This window comes from Aulostomus chinensis, chromosome 14 (assembly GCF_037954235.1).
Source record: "Aulostomus chinensis isolate RoL2024-O1b breed Wild chromosome 14, RoL_Achi_v1.0, whole genome shotgun sequence".
NCBI classification, from domain to species: Eukaryota; Metazoa; Chordata; class Actinopteri; order Syngnathiformes; family Aulostomidae; genus Aulostomus; species Aulostomus chinensis.
Genome location: NC_141333.1, coordinates 17,396,831 through 17,412,881, shown reverse-complemented (window position 1 = coordinate 17,412,881; position 16,051 = coordinate 17,396,831). Strand labels below are relative to the sequence as shown.

The 16,051-nt window shown below is 41.0% G+C and overlaps 2 protein-coding genes and 1 non-coding gene across 6 annotated transcripts; all 3 read right to left on the bottom strand.

Annotated features, from left to right (window-relative positions):
- Positions 1–1,087: 1,087 nt before the first annotated feature.
- hmg20b (high mobility group 20B) lies at positions 1,088–6,826 on the bottom strand. Of its 4 annotated transcripts, none has more exons than XM_086223680.1 (9): positions 6,638–6,795; positions 6,299–6,466; positions 4,870–5,070; positions 4,617–4,737; positions 4,333–4,382; positions 3,443–3,509; positions 3,082–3,297; positions 2,783–2,915; positions 1,088–1,655 (listed from the first exon to the last, which is right to left on the bottom strand). In XM_086223680.1, exons 2-9 carry the CDS (start codon positions 6,380–6,382, stop codon positions 1,643–1,645), a joined length of 885 nt encoding a protein of 294 aa, XP_086079806.1. In that variant the 5' UTR covers positions 6,383–6,466; positions 6,638–6,795; the 3' UTR covers positions 1,088–1,642. The 4 variants fall into 4 exon arrangements, with proteins under 4 accessions (XP_086079806.1, XP_086079805.1, XP_086079804.1 ...); XM_086223679.1 differs by having other exon boundaries at positions 1,090–1,655; positions 4,333–4,385; positions 6,725–6,826; XM_086223678.1 differs by having other exon boundaries at positions 1,090–1,655; positions 4,333–4,385.
- A 2,117-nt stretch (positions 6,827–8,943) lies between these two features.
- LOC147249979 (elongation factor 2b-like) lies at positions 8,944–16,030 on the bottom strand. The gene is made up of 13 exons (XM_086223571.1): positions 15,897–16,030; positions 14,454–14,668; positions 13,442–13,623; positions 12,902–13,113; positions 12,598–12,776; positions 12,318–12,423; positions 11,767–12,019; positions 11,480–11,675; positions 11,003–11,369; positions 10,172–10,525; positions 9,885–10,067; positions 9,646–9,778; positions 8,944–9,296 (listed from the first exon to the last, which is right to left on the bottom strand). The coding sequence occupies exons 1-13, from the start codon at positions 15,897–15,899 to the stop codon at positions 9,103–9,105; spliced, it is 2,577 nt and encodes an 858-aa protein (XP_086079697.1). The 5' UTR covers positions 15,900–16,030; the 3' UTR covers positions 8,944–9,102.
- Positions 12,100–12,169, bottom strand: LOC147249980 (small nucleolar RNA SNORD37). The gene has a single exon (XR_015119398.1). It is a non-coding gene; the product is annotated as a small nucleolar RNA SNORD37 (small nucleolar RNA).
- Positions 16,031–16,051: the final 21 nt, after the last annotated feature.

Genomic DNA, 16,051 nt, shown 5'->3' with positions numbered 1-16,051 from the left:
GGTGTGGACCAAAAAGGTCAACAGTTCAATACTCTAAAAGAGGGTTTGATACCTTGCCCTTGTCTCTATGTTTATTTGTGTGTGTGTGTGTGTGTGTGTGTGTGTGTGTGTGCGTGTGCGCGCGCACACTGACCAGGGATGAGCATGAGTCAAAATTAAGGGAATTAATAGACTATAAAACAAATGTTAAATGGTGTATGATTAATACTTGTCTGAATGAGCAATATGGGATTTTGTCTTTCACTTCTTGAAACCCTGCCCCTCTTCTCCCAACTGTAAGAAGTGTTTCCCCTCTTGTTCCTGCAGTTGAACATATGATGAATGGCCAGAGTCTGACAAAGTTACATTTTCTCCGTGCTCAGTAAAAATCTGATTTGAAGTTGTGTGTGCAGGATTTGTGGCATCACAAATGTTTTGGAAGCGGACCCTGCTACAAGCTTCCACAAACACACGTGTAGAACCTTGAGGCCTCCAGTGCACAAAAAGTTAGAAAGGACATCTTTCATCCAGCAGTTCAACATGTTTACATATTCTTGTAATGTGAACTTTCTAGTGAGGGAAAAGAGAAGGTCACATCTGAAGGATTTTGATGTGGGAATAATATATTTTTCTCAGCATATACCATGAAAGACCCACACTGTTGTACTTGTTAAGCGTAGTACACCTTGTACACCTTCACACTCGCGGAGGGGATTTCAGTGTCAAGTTGGTTACTTAAGGGGTGAAAAACAACAACAAAAAAATACCTAAGTTGTGTTAAAGTATTACATATTTAACACAGTGCATCTGCCACCATCCTTCCATTAAATTAAAAAAAAACCAAAACAAAAGTACCAGTTTTACTCCATGTAGCTGTGGTCAAAACTTCAAATAATTTTTTTCTCCCCCTATGTGTGGCTCAACAGCGCCTCCAGCTGGATATTACCATCAGCTACAGCTTTTCCTTAAAAGTGCTTCCAATTCACATTTTTAGCAGCAAAGTGATTAAAAGATATGAAAGGAGAACACAGTATACTGGGTAACTATGTTGCTTTGTGCATTTGGGTTTGAAATCATTGTTTCATGACTAAAATGAAGAAATATCGCACACGCCTTCCTTTTGTTGGAAACATATTCAGTATGGTTTAATGAACATTTGAAAAAATACAAATATACTTCACAAATATATAATAATCTGACAACATGAGAAAGTGTTTGTCAACTCAACAATCAGCAATTATCAATTTTAGGTCGAATGTATTTATAACCCCTAAACATTTAATTTTCCTCCAGTTTTCTAAAATCACTCTTGTAAACTCTTTAATTATTGACAGGTCATAGGAGTGTAGACAACTGCTAGTTAATGCAGTCAGGAAGTAAGATGATGTCACATTTGATGACACTCCTTCCTGCAACGAACTGTAACAACTCAGATGAGCATTTACAACAGTCCCGTGAGAAAATATGCAGAACACATATTTCTTTAGAGGAGGCATGTAGTAAGTGAGTGTGTGTGTGGTATTTTGTAGTTTTGTAACCTTGTCTGTCCTAGCTTTGCGATATCCACATGCTCTGGTGAATGGTTCTCTTTTGACCTTATAAATCCAAGCAGGTCATTTGGGCCTCTGACCCAGGAATGAATGGCTCTCTGGGAGGAGTCGGCTCATAATTTCTCACTGAAATTGAGATAAAACACTAAGTTAGGCTTAGCCCAAACCGGTATGGTATTAAGCCAAACAATCCAAATTTCACCAGGGGGTGTTACAGTTCTCACGGCAGCTGAGTGGACGTGGTGTCCTGGTGCTAACACTCTAAGCTTGCGTTGCTTCTGCAGTCATTCACAAAACTGCTGCTCATACAAACCACTTCCTGGACAAACTTTTCCACAGAAGACGGTAATCAGAACGTTGTCACGAGCTATCCACTCAGTCTGCACATCAACCAACACACAGGACCTCAGAAAAAGGATTTCACCAATGAGTATAGCTGAAGCACAGCTGTCACATTTAAGTCAAGTGTTTGGGGATTTTTGTACCACTGTGATTATCAAATTGGAATTTTAGCGGCTGAGCTAAGCAGTTTTAAGCTAACATTACTGAGTTCTCTGCTAGTTAATATGGTTGTCTTACAACAACTGCTAATACCTGAGAACAGCTTGTATTAAGGTACAGTGGAAGCGCGAGTTCAGACGGCAGGAGAAATGAGACGTGACCTCTTTGTGTTTGTTGCCTTCAAATCCTAAATGTTGCTGAGTGTCCAGCGTGTAGCCATCTTGCTCCTCCTGTGAGTGATTTTTTTTTCCCTGATGTTTCTGCTTCACTGCCCACCATACCAGTTAGTCCAGTTACTGTCTTCATATTGCCTATCATTTCTGCAACATAAGTCGGATATAGCGCTGACGACAACATTACAGGATGCTTAGGTGAAAAGCTTTTTGATTTGCCAGAGGAGATCATACTCGCAATTTCACTGTAAACCTGTTTGTAAAATTTGAGCTGGTTTAAGTTTGTAAACTGAATCGAGAAACCAGAAATTGGTCCAAGCTCGCATGCAGATGGAGAAAAGAAAATATTTAACCATGTTAGATGAGAGCTCAGGACTTAAAGAGTCGAAAACAAAGACAGAAGAGTAAATTTAACTTCAACAGTCAATTAAGAGATTACGAAAACAGATCATCCGTTTGTGAGTACTGTTTCAGTTCAGCCATCATCAACTCTAAATCCAGACAACTCCAGGTTGTCGAAACAGTGACGACCAGGCAGATCTGTGGTCAAACACAGGACGGATGCAAGTGATAAGTTACCTGTCCAGGTGAGAGAGAATGTCACAAAGCTGCGCTAGCAAGGCGCGGTGCTTGTGAGGGTTTCCCTCAAGAACTCCGCTCAGACGACTCAGGTATGAATCCAGGTTTCCGAGAGACGCCGTCTCACCTGTGCCTGTTAGTGGGGACACCAAAGAAAGGAGGAGGAAAACAGTGAAACATCTGGATTGTTATAGTGGAACACTGACAAAGACAACTTAATTATTCATGGATCTAAAACTAAACTTAGTATGAACACATGACCCTACAGCAATTCGTCTGTCCTCTGAATAAATACTGACCTGGCAGGGGGACTGATGACAGACTGTTGACCAATGTGTGTTTAATGGCCAGTAAGTGTTGATGAAGAGCCTGCGTGCGCTTCTCGTCCTGCCCTAGCTCCGCCTCCAGGCGCTCTTTAGCATTGTACATGTCCTTGATGTGCCTCTGTAGCACTGCATTCTGCTCTTCAAACTCAATGTTGGCCTTGCGAAGCCGGCGCAACTCAGCCTCTCGCGCTGAAACCAAAACGCGATTGAACAAGAAAATCTTCAATTATATGTTTAATTCACAATATAGTGTATAATGCACAATATAAATGCCCCGAGGGCGACTATGGAATTATCACAGTTCTGGAAACACTGGTTTATTTAGAATGATCACCTTTATTCTGATCCAGGAACTCTTCTGTGAAGATCGGGATGTCAAACCTATTGGAGAGCTCAGAAGTCTGAGAAAAATCAGCAATGAGAAGATTTCGCTGTGAAAACTTAGCAATAAAATCACAGATGAAGCATTTGTAATCGTGTTAAAGATGCGCTAAGCGTTGCTGCCTGACATCACTTCCGCTGACATTCGTTGAAAATACCAAACAAACCAAGAGCGAGCTCGCCCCTACCCCCCGTGTTTCTGTTAATGTCATGAATGCGCATCGACAAGGAAAGTGGACCTTTGCTGCGCTAACATCGCTGAGATGAGTGGGCAAACTCCAACAGTTTGGTGAGTAAATTTATATTCTAAGTCTTTATACGATATCTTTATGATATTAGGTGATGAGTTACAGCTGATATACTGAAAATTATTTCACGGCCTTATGCAAAAGAGACACTTCTTGTAGAATGTGTCCTTCCTGGAATCGATGCTAGTGCTAGCTAGGACCTATAGCATAAACTAGGAATAACAAACTATTCCACTGAAAAATGGCTTACAAGAATAATAGCTATGACACCACTCCACCAACTCTGCTTAGTCCCTAATGCACGCACTTGCGCACGCACGCGCGCGCGCACACACACACACACACACACACACTCATCTTGTCAGTGATTGGCTGGAATGGTGGTTTGTTATGTTTATGTGAACATCCTGTGCACTCAGTGTTTGTTTGCAGTTTGTGAGCCCTGTGTTGACTCCAGAGACTTGACTTTTTCATAGTGTATTCAGGGGGCAGGCAGCTAGCGGGTCAAGGGGAGACGCCTATGATTTGAGACAAAATTGAAATTGCGCTGAAACCTTGCAACAATGCTAAGAGCACCTTTAAGGAAGGGTCGTACCTTTGGCAGAGATATTCCTGAACTAGCACTCATGATGACGGATGGGGTGTCTTCTGAAAGAGAAGATGTGTGAGGCTCATTCAACAAGAAAAAAACATATATTCAGGAAAATATATCTATAAATAGAGCTCCACATTCTTTTTTCAAACATTTTATCGAAAAACTCATTGACTTTGAGATGGGGAATACTGACGTTTGACAGTGCTGACTTAAGTACATGTTTTTTCCCCCCTCTTGCTATGTTGTTTTCTTAGCAGCAGTAATCAACATAATGAAGTCGTCACCTTTCTTGATCTTCTTGTCTTGTATCTTAGCGCTGGTGATCTGATAGGCCTCAGTCTGCTGATATTCCTTCAGTTCCTGAGCATACTGCATCTTGTCCCGCTCTGCCTCATCCAGGTAGCGCTGCGGGGGAACAAAAATAATCGAGACGTGCTTGCTGACTCCAGTACTCAAACATAGAAATAACAGGATATTCTTGACTAACAAAGCATCAGCTCTACAACCAACTATATCCAAGTGTGTCAAGGAAGTTACCTGTTTATCATTCGGGGCTAATCGAGTCCATTCTGCTCCGAGTCTTTTAGTGATTTCTGGGAAAGGCAGGTCAGGATAACGTGCCCGCATGTGTTCCCGCCGTTCATTCAAGAACCGAACGTAACCTGTGACTGGCGCTTTAGGACCATTTGGTAGAACCTTCTTCCTTTTCTTTCCCTTTGGCCAGCCCCTCTTCTTTGGCTGCAATGAAGGGAAATAATATTCTCATGAAGACAATGGAGCCTCAGTAGATGACTACTGAAGACTATTTTCACTGTCAATAAGTCATAAGTGGGTTTACAGTTGGTCGTTGGTGTGTCACACAATGAGTCAGCAGTGCACTTTAAACATAAAAAAAATCTTGAGTATAGTTTTAAGATTTTGTAGAAGCCAAAGTTTGTGGTCAAGTTAAAATCATGGTATACTATATATATATGTGTTATGAAGTATTTGTTAGTGTACTGTCAGACTATTAAGGATGCACACAAACCTCCATGAAAGATAAATCAACATGAGGACTTTTGTTTTGAAGTGATACTTCCCCCAAAAAGTATATTCTGTTTTCCAAGTACTTGAAAATACATATCATAGGCTAATTTGCCCTCTCCTGCATTATGTTATGGGTGACCAGAAAGCATTAAAATCCAGCTACATATAAGTAGTTTGACGCTAATGGCAACTGATTACTAATAACAATCTTATTTTTTTTAAGCCCAAATCAAAGGGTGGATTACTAGATAAGCGGTGGATTATTCCAGATGATAAACGGGAGTTTGTGAACAAGATGTTTCCAGACAGTTTTGCTGTTGTTTGTAGTCAGTCCCCATTAACTTCAAGCTTAAAAAGGTGGCTGGCTCTTTCTGCATTTTGACTCACAAAAACAGTGACGAGAGAGACAAAAGAGTTATTAGAGAGCTCTATACACCTATTTGTGAGCGCTTGAAAGGCAACATGTAGTTAATGAGTTAAGTATTGCTTTAATGGTTATCACCTGAAGTAAGTTACATGACTGAAAATTATTTTGAATGGTAACACGATATGATTGGAGGCATTAGAGGCAATGCTACTTTTAACTTCATTATTCTCGTTTTTGTTTAGAGTTGCATGTGAAATAATGGTGCGATTATATTTGGGTGAGCCTGTACAACACAAAGATGTATTAGGTCTTTAAGTCTGTAGAATATGATGTGGAGGCAGGACTTGTTGAATTTAATAATGGTATTTTGACACAAATTAGCCGTAAGGGATTTTTCTTGCACTTTGAAAATCGCAGTGGGCCAGACTGCGATCTTAACTTCCAAAAATCGTGCAGCCCTAATTTAAGCAAGGTGTATCTGACGATATTTTTTACAGTTACTGGACTAACCCGACTTTGAAACAGTGTAATTCATATTTGAGCCAGTGTAAATGATGGTAAAGCAGCACCCACCTCATCTTGAGGATGCTCCGCTGCTGAATGCGAGGCTCGGGGCTGCTGCGGTGCATCATTCTGCTCCTGTTTAATTCCTCCCATGATCTTCGTCCGTGCAAATGCGTATCAATGGGGTGGTTATAAAAATGAACCAAACCTAAATTGTGTAAAACCGTTGGAACACGTCTGTGCGGGAGTAAAAGAATACATGTTATCAATTGTAAATATCAGCAGTTACGTCGCCGCAGCGGCTCCGCTTAGCTAACCTAGTGCTAGCATCCAGAGTGGCTAACAGACAAAAAACGCTCATTGGGGGAAAAAAAACGACAAATAAAATACAGTAGAGTGGACACTCACGATTGATTATGTTCACTCTATCAGTGCAGAACCCCCTTGAATTGCGATGTTTCTTTTATCGATGAGCGTTTGTACTAGTTCACAAACCTGCGACAGGGTCCCTGCGAAACAGGAAGCAAAATCACTCTGTCGCCCGGTTGGTCCAAACAGAGTCATGTGACTGGTTGTCTTCAGGAGGTATGCAGCATACTAACTTCCTTCAAGGATGCACTTCAGGCGTTTGATTAAATTTTGTGTTGTTTGGCCTTAACACTTCTTGTGCTTGATTTAGTTCATCCGAACGGCAGGTGAATGTTTTCATTTTCTACTTTTATACATGTTCCTGTGCAACATCACGATGGTTAAACTGAGACTTTATGAACATTTATCAGAACGTAAAATTATTTCAGAATTTACAAAAACAAATTTCGCGGTCACGAGAACGAAACAAATTTTCACGAAGAAAAATATTCCTGACACATATACTCAATAATTATTTAATCATTCCAGAAAAAAAACTGAGCACAAATATTTTTCTCATAAAGAATATATTTTGTTAATTCAGAAAAACGGATTTTTTTCTCGTTTGCATGTTCTCCCCGCGTCTGCGTGAGTTCTCTCCGGGTACTCCGGCTTCCTCCCACAGTCCAAAGACATGCAATTTGGGGACGAGGCTGATTGATACTCTAAATTGACCGTAGGTGTGACTGTGAGTGTGAATGGTTGTCTGTCTCTATGTTGGTCCTGCGATGGACTGGCGACCTGTCCAGGGTGAACCCCGCCTCTCGCCCGTTGACGCTGGGATAGGCTCCAGCCCCCCCCCCCCCCCCCCCCCCCCCCCGCGACCCTTAATGTGTAGGAATAAGCGGAAGATGATGATGGATGGATGGATGGATTTTTTTTCTCAAAGGAATGAAATGACCCTCTGTAAAAATGTGCAGGATTTATTTGCCATGATAACATCATGTTGGTTAAGTTGAAGCATTATCAAAAGTTATCAGACTGTAAGATAATTTGAAAATGCAGGCAGGTTTGGTTGCAGTTAGTTGTAGACAAGACTTGAAACCTCATGGTTGAATTCCTCTGCCAACCAGTCCAACTGCAGCTGACATCCATGTTTGTCCAGACTACTATAGGGTACATTGTGAGGTGTTTTTTTTTTCTTTTTGAAAACAGTTATCCTCATTCTCTTACAAATACATGCTTGAATTAATTGGCAGATGATATGATTAGCACACAAATAAAGGCACAAAAAACATTTATTCACTATGTTTGTGGACTGTGCATTCCACATTGTAATGTATTAAATAAAATCAGACAACTAAACATTTTTAATGTGTAGAGGAGCAATTACAAAAGGATGTCTAAGATTGTTGGATAATCAACGTGTTAAGAGTTTATTAGATGACTCATTCACTATATGTATGGACGGGGCTGGAAGCAAGTCATTGTCAATCAGGTCTCACCCAACATGCGAGTCCAAGTTGAGTTTGGCACAAACTCAAGATTTAAACAAACAGCTGTAGCTTATTTGGTTGCCCTTGACGTATGAAGCTCTATAAATACAACCTCACAAGGTTGCACCTTTTAAGATAATCTAAATTTGTTTACCGACCCAAACTGATGGGTGGCCCATGCTTATTTTATTTTTGTTTGGAAGGCCAAAAGCATCCATAACACTGAAAATTTACTCCTACAATTAATATATTTAGTTTATTACCTTAAGTTTCAAAAATTAACAATGCAGAGACAGGGCTAAGCTGACACACCCGAGTGTCCCCAACATCCAACATATGGGGCTGGTGAATAGTGGTGTTATCAGGTTTAAGAAATTCTGTGCACAACAGGCCACATCAATGGAATAGAGAACCTCATCCTCTTACTGAACCGCATTCAAGTTCCCTTTAATGATTTGCAGCAGCGTCTCATGTCCACGACTTGTTCCCCCCAGGCATATTTCCACTATCAGTGAAAAATGTTTTGACACAACTTGGCCAACATATGGATGATAGGTGAAAATGGGATTTATCTTGGAAAAAACCCTCCAACATGCAGGAATCCTTCAATTTCCATGACTGCTTTTGTGTTCCCTTTGATCTAGAGAAATATGAATCAACACTGTTACTATGATGATTACTATGACCTTCAAGGTTGCTTAATACCAATATTAATGCATACTTAAGATTGTGTGCAGCTAAGGCTGTCTCGCAATGACTCAGTACTTGGATGTTGGGTGCCACAGGATAGTCTGGTGTCACATTTGAGTTTGAAAACAAAATCCTTCCACTGAGCTGAAATAACCCATCCTAAAATTAAAAAGTCAACACAGAGTTTTTTATTTTCTTTTATTCATCGTTTACAATTTTTGTAGTTTATTATTTTGGCAAACTTTAGTGCTCGCTGTGTTCTGTACAGTCCGGTCCCACAATGTAGACTAAATTGATCAGGAGGAGAGGAATGAGGCAATTGTCAAGTGGTCCAGGCCTTTAAAGTTTGTCCAGGTAGTTTTCCAGTGCTGGGATACCTTCCTTGAGACCCTTGCGTTTACGAGTTTCGGAGACAACAATTCCAGGCTTGGATGTAGCATCCGTTGGGTTTCCAGGGAGGATCTGCCAATGGTCGAACACACACTGGGGGAAGGCCTGACCACCAGTGTTTGAACGAAGGTCAGCTGTGAAACCTGCAAATCAAAAGATGTTTCCATTAAATTCCTGCCAAGCCAATTTGGCTCTGAGAATGACAAATGGTGACAAGTCATGGAATGGGAGAATCCAAGTCATGTTAAGTTAATATTTAACCTTGGTAAAAATTAACAGGACACCTGGATCTACTGGTAAAGCACAAAGTGATTGACACTGTCAACTGTACTCTTAGTCTGATATGAACAAATAAAGTGGTTCCCACCAGTCTCACTGTAAGAAAAGCTATGTGCAACTTCCAACATTTCTGTCAAATCAGGTTTATGACCAAGTATTTATACCATTCAAAATTAACTGCAAATTTAGAAGACATTTTTAAAGAGGACTTACCAAAAGACTCCATGACAGGCAGGTAGGCCTTGATGACACGCATGGGCGTTCCCATTACAGAGGCTTCCTCAAACACATGACCACGCCTTTTTGTCAACACACCATAGATTCCACCCATTGCGACCTCGGGACACTACAGGATAGATTTGAAAATATGGAGTCATAAGGACATGACAACCAAAAGTGGGGCATTTTTCCTTTTACAAATAAAATGCCAACTGCATCTCCATTGATGTTACCTGGATCTCCACCAGATAGACAGGCTCCATCATCCTGGGTTCAGCTGTGAGCTCACATGCATACAGAGCTCTGCGTGCTGTGGGAATAATCTGACCACCACCACGGTGAATAGCATCTGTGTGCAGGGTCACATCATGGATGTCAAAGCGAATGGCACGCATGTTCTCCTCACAAAGGACACCCTACAGACAAAATTCAGATATTCAAGTCCTGTATTATATATCCTAATACAGTGATATAAAATTCAGTTATAGAACTTTTATACACAGGGTAAACATGAACCTACCTCCTTGACTGCCCACTGGAAGCCAGCCACAACACTATCCTTGATCTCACTCAGATACTGCACACCTTTGGTAACATCAACCAGCAGGTTGGGGCCATTTCCATCAGGTCCAAAGCACCAGATCTTTCTGGCTTCAGTTACGTCCCACTCGTACTTGTCGGCGAGGTAACGGGCACGGGTCTTGAGCTCCTGACGAGAAGTGACCTCACCCTTCTCAATATCCTCAGCCAAACCCTCTTCCAAGGGACGGGCCTTCATGAACAGGCGGTTGTGCTTGTTGGGTGACTTTGACAAACACATCACAATGGATTCGGTGCTGACGGTCTCTCTGTAGGACACCACTGGTTCAGATTTCTAAAACGGAAGAGAAGACCACAAGGTTAAAAGCTCAGCATGAACAACATCAATTAAGAGGTTCTTCTCCAATTCAGGTGTTCGTTTTAATAATGAAATGATATTTCCATTTATACTCCATAAATGCTTGTGGTGCAATGTTAAATATTCCCCTTCTGAGGAAATTAAACTGGAGAAAACAGAAAAGCGCAGGGAGGGCTTGTTAGACTGAGGGTGCTCTTCAGGGAAAATTGGACAAAGTGAGGAGCAAGAAAGAAAACTAAACAATTGAAACGTTGCCATTAGTTACACAGAAACCTGGACATGTGTTCAACTTTCAGATCTCAACAATTCAAGGAAGTCACCCAAATTAATGTGGAAAAACCTACATGCACTGGAAAAGCAAGTTGTGCCATCTGTGCTTTTCAACTTGTGGATACCAAGTTTTCAAAGAACAAAACATCTGTACCAATGAGCTTTAACACCAATTTAGCTTACCTTGAGTGGAATGCAAGCATGATCCTCCTCCAGATCTTTCAAGCAGATCTCCAGATGCAGCTCTCCGGCTCCAGCGATGATATGTTCCCCAGACTCCTCAATGATACACTGCACCATGGGATCAGACTTGGACAGGCGTTTCAAACCTTCCACCAACTTGGGCAAATCAGCAGGATTTTTAGCTTCCACAGCAACTCTTACAACAGGGCTGACACTGAACTTCATCACCCTCATGTTGTGTGCCTGCTCAAAGGTGGTAATGGTTCCCGTCTTGACAAGGAACTGATCTACTCCAACCAGACCGACAATGTTACCACATGGTACATCTTCAATGGGCTCAACATAACGCCCCATCATCAGAATGGTCCTACAGAAAAGAAGTACATATGAGTGGTGAAAAGAAAACAGGCAAGTCTGATATGTTTTGAGTATCAATTACGAGATATAAACGAGCAAAAAACATTTGCTAAAACCTACCTCTGAATTGGCTTCAGGTACAGGTCGTCTTTCTTGCCAGGAACAAAGTTTGGTCCCATAATGCGCACTTTGAGGCCAGTGGACACAGATCCAGAAAACACACGGCCAAAGGCATAGAAGCGACCCTTGTCACTGGTGGGGACCATCTTTGAGATGTACATCATCAAGGGGGCCTTAGGGTCACAGTTCTTGATACCTGAACAGAGCAATCAGTTTATAAACAATCTTATAATCCTCATATCACTTCCCTTCAATGAACAATTTTAAAAAAGGAATCAACATCATACCCATGGCAGCTTCGTCGTCTCCAGGTCCCTCATAGAGCAGGTCACAACGGTACTTCTGGGCAGTGACGGGGGAAGGCAGGTGAATGGTAATCATTTGCAGAAGAGCTTCTCCAGCAGGCAGCCAGCGACGCATCACGGCCTTCAACAGAGGTTTGCCTTCTTTTTCCTTGTCTTCAGTATCCAACTTGATATCTAGCTTTGTGATCAGTTTGGCAGCCTCTTCCTTCTTGAAGTTCATGATGGCGTCAAACACCTAAAAGGGAGTTTATTGAGCTCTTTTGAATAAAAGCTAAATCAAGCATGATAATGAAGCATTACGATAATCTGCACCCCGCTCAGACTGAAGGATATCATCACTAGTCAAATCAGTTCAAAGTGAAGAAAGTTTTAAGTCATCACTTGCAGGTATCCAGAGGTGTCTCACCAACTTTCTTTGGATAGTTTATGTCCACATTGGTGACATTTTACAGACATCTAATTAACAATTACACATCTTCTTAATGCATTACATGCATTTGATAAATATGAATCTAAATTAAAATTTTTGAAACCTTGAAGATGGGATCCAGGACAAGAGCAACAAAGGTGCGAGGCAACTTCTTTCCATCAGGTCCATTATTAGTCTTGCTGAACTTTCCACTTTCTGTGTCGTAGTACCTAAAGTAATACAAGTAAAATGGATGAAAACACATATGTACTGGCAAAATACTTTGAGAGGTCAAAATTCCCCTACAAGAGGGTCAGTGTTTGAGATGTAGCCCTCTGATGCTAAATGTGCATCTTCTCCAAACACAATCTGTTTGGTACTTTGACTCTCCCTTTGAAACTCACCTATCGCCCCAAAGTTTCTTCATCATGTCTTCAACCTTCTTACAACGCTCAGCTGGTGTCATTTGGGCATTGCCCTTGGCAGCAAACTTGGCTGCATACATCTCAGCAAACTGCTTCAGGGTGAAAGCCCATCCATGAAGGCCAGAGCCAAAACCAACCGTACCAATAACTGGATCAATCTGGAGAAGTGAAAAGACACATGTGGGTCACAAGGACATTCTAAGAGTTATCTGATGGCAACTGTCTTTACACTGTATTTAAAAAGGTATGCATTTAGTCAACAAGCTGCCAGACAGCAACTCACCATGATGTTGCCCATGGGTCCATTCTCATCTTCACCATAAGTGGAAATGATGACGTTGACAGTCTCAATGATTCGCTGAAAAGTTTGGTATAGGTCCTCAGCTTCAAGCTGCAACTCCAACAAGGCACGGTCCATCTTGTTCATCATCAGGACTGGCTTGATGCGTTCACAAATGGCCTGACGGAGAACCGTTTCAGTTTGGACACAAACACCTGGAACATACACAATCAGGGACAAAACTCAGGGGGAGCTGGTTGTGATGCATCTTCACATTTCACCCAAGTAACCTTTGTTGAACTTAGCATCAAGGAGCACAGCCAATTTTAACAGGTGAACAAATAATGATTTCTCTGTTGTTTTAATTCAAACATATTTGTAGTCTACTGGTATCCCTGATCCAATACTATAGGCAAAACATCCACTATCATGCATCCCTAATTGATGTAAATACAAGCCATTTAAGTTCATCACTAAAATGCAGAATTGTCAGCTTTGCTGGAGAGCACACACAAGCTAATTGGATGGTTTAGTTATCCTTACCAGACACACAGTCCACAACAACCAAAGCGCCATCAGTGACACGGAGAGCAGCAGTTACTTCAGAGGAGAAGTCCACGTGTCCAGGTGAGTCAATAAGGTTTATCAAGAAACCAGAGCCATCCTTGGACTGCTTAATGAAGGCCATGTCATTTTCACTCAGCTCATAGAACAAGGAGATGGCACTGAAAGTTAGGACAAATATTTGTTATAGACAAATTATAGCAAGGAAGAAACCATTTATGTTAGTCCTGACGTCATGTAACACTGCACCTTACGAGTTGAATTAATTAGGCCATTAAGATGGGATGTCTATTACTGTTAGCAACTGTTACTGTTTGCATGGACTGCAGTAATATCTTTATCAACCTGCTAGCATTCCTATTAAGACACTGCCATGTAAAGATCATGTCGTGATGACATACACTTAAAAACATGTATGCACATTCAAACACACTTCAAGTCCTACAGATGTGTAACAGAATTGGGTCACAACAGTCAAACTGCCAACTCACATTCTAGCTTCCAGTGAGTGTTTTTCTTGAAGGATAGGGTTTGCATTAATAGCAGTGCAAAGTTTATTTGACATAGTCAATTGTCACATTATTGTATTCCACGTATATGATTGATGCTGAGCCACACAAACCCAGGCAGGCATCTAAACATATGAATTGCTTTTAAAACCGCCACAAGTATTAGTTTGATTTGTGTGATTAAGTGCAAGCACAATGCATGCCCTATCTTTGTCAAAGACCTTTTATTCCGATTTTCTGGACAGGTAACTTGTGAAACATCATGCCCCAAATTTAAACTGCTATTAATGATAAAAGAAAGTGTCTCTAAATTGGCTGCATGAAATATCTTTAAGAAAATGGCACTTAAAAAATGCTGTACTAAAAAAATGGTTCAACTCCTTGACAATGTTATTTATACATGTTGTCAAGGTTGTGCAGTACAATGCTCATTTTAAAATTCAAAACAAAATGTTGCAAGGAGTAATTTAAACATTACTTACGTAGACTTGATGGTGATGCAACGTTCCTGTTCATCTTTGCGGGTGTCTGTAAAGCGGGTTTCTCCAGCACGAGCTGAGGCAATGATACCCGCTTTTGATACAAGTGAGTCTGTCAAGGTGGACTTGCCGTGGTCAACGTGCGCGATCACGGACATGTTGCGGATGTTGGCCTTCTTGTCCATGATGGTACGAATCTGATCTATGGTGAAGTTCACCTAAATGGGCAAATACAAATTAGCACAGTGGTTAACATTTGTTTATAATGTTTCTAAAACCTGCATTTAAATTACACACACACACACACACACTTAAATCAAAACGAATTATCAATTTATGTATGTATGTCTGCATTCTTGTTTAAACGTTTTTCCAAGGGTGCATTAAAAGTGGGTATTAGGGTATTTAATGTTACTGAAATTGCTCAAGAAACAGACACAGGGCAAGTATGAGATATCTGATGCTGGATTTGGGGACCCATTAATACCCACTAGTTCAACCAGGACAACGAAAAAAGTAAAAGATTTATCAATCACTGCCTACACTGAGAAATTGGATGTCATAAATTGGATGTGCACGTTGAATGCTTTGATAATTTCACGTCATCTTTACTAGAAACAGTCTTCAAACAATCTTTGACATTGCACCTTTACATAATGTTCGCATCTTACGGCAAACTGACCATCGCTGCTGACGCAACACTTCCAGTAAAGGAGAAATCAACTCGCCATCATAACAAGTTACTGTCATAAACACAATGACAAATATTCGTACCGTTTGTCATCGTCTCATCGGTGTAAATAAGGTTCATCCATGACATAAGATTCAACCCGCCGACGCCTAGAGCAATGCCGTCATTAACAGTCCACGTGTACAGACTTTGATACGAAGCTAAATGCTAACACTAGCTTGGTACCTAGCTGGGCGGACAAACCTGGCTATGCGAAATGCCGGCAAGACATGTATCCAAGACGTTGAGGATTCACAAACAGAATAACTATTGCTAATTGCATTTTTACGTTTACATACAACATTATTAGGCAATCGCCTGTCCCTCAATGTTGACGTTAGCGACAATCAAAATGTTAAAAGGACATAGTATCTGACAACGAAGTTAGCCTAAACCGGAACACTAGTTAGCATTAGCCATTTCAGATTACAAAATTCTCAGTCGATCGAGAGGCAAACATTGAGATAATTAGATGCTTAAATTCAGGCAATAGGAAAGACTATCTTAATATGACGACGAACTGGCTATTTAGAGTCTTTACTGCCAAAAGACAATAGTGGTTCAGATGACAAAATGGTTGCCATTGTGATGACTGCAGAATCCATTACACAAGTGTACATTTAGTATGGCGCTCATACAACGGTTAATATTACAGTTGAGGACTTCATTCGTGCTCAAAGATTGTATAACGAGCTGTTGAGAACATATCAACTCACCATTTTGACGGATGGTTTTAGATTCGCTCAGTGGAGAAACAGACAGGAAATTTTACACTGCCCACCTCACGAGGGCATAGGCAGGGAAGAGGCCGCTTACGTCAGACAAGATGGTTTTATACCACTTGCGTTAGGCCCGTGCGTCATTACGTACT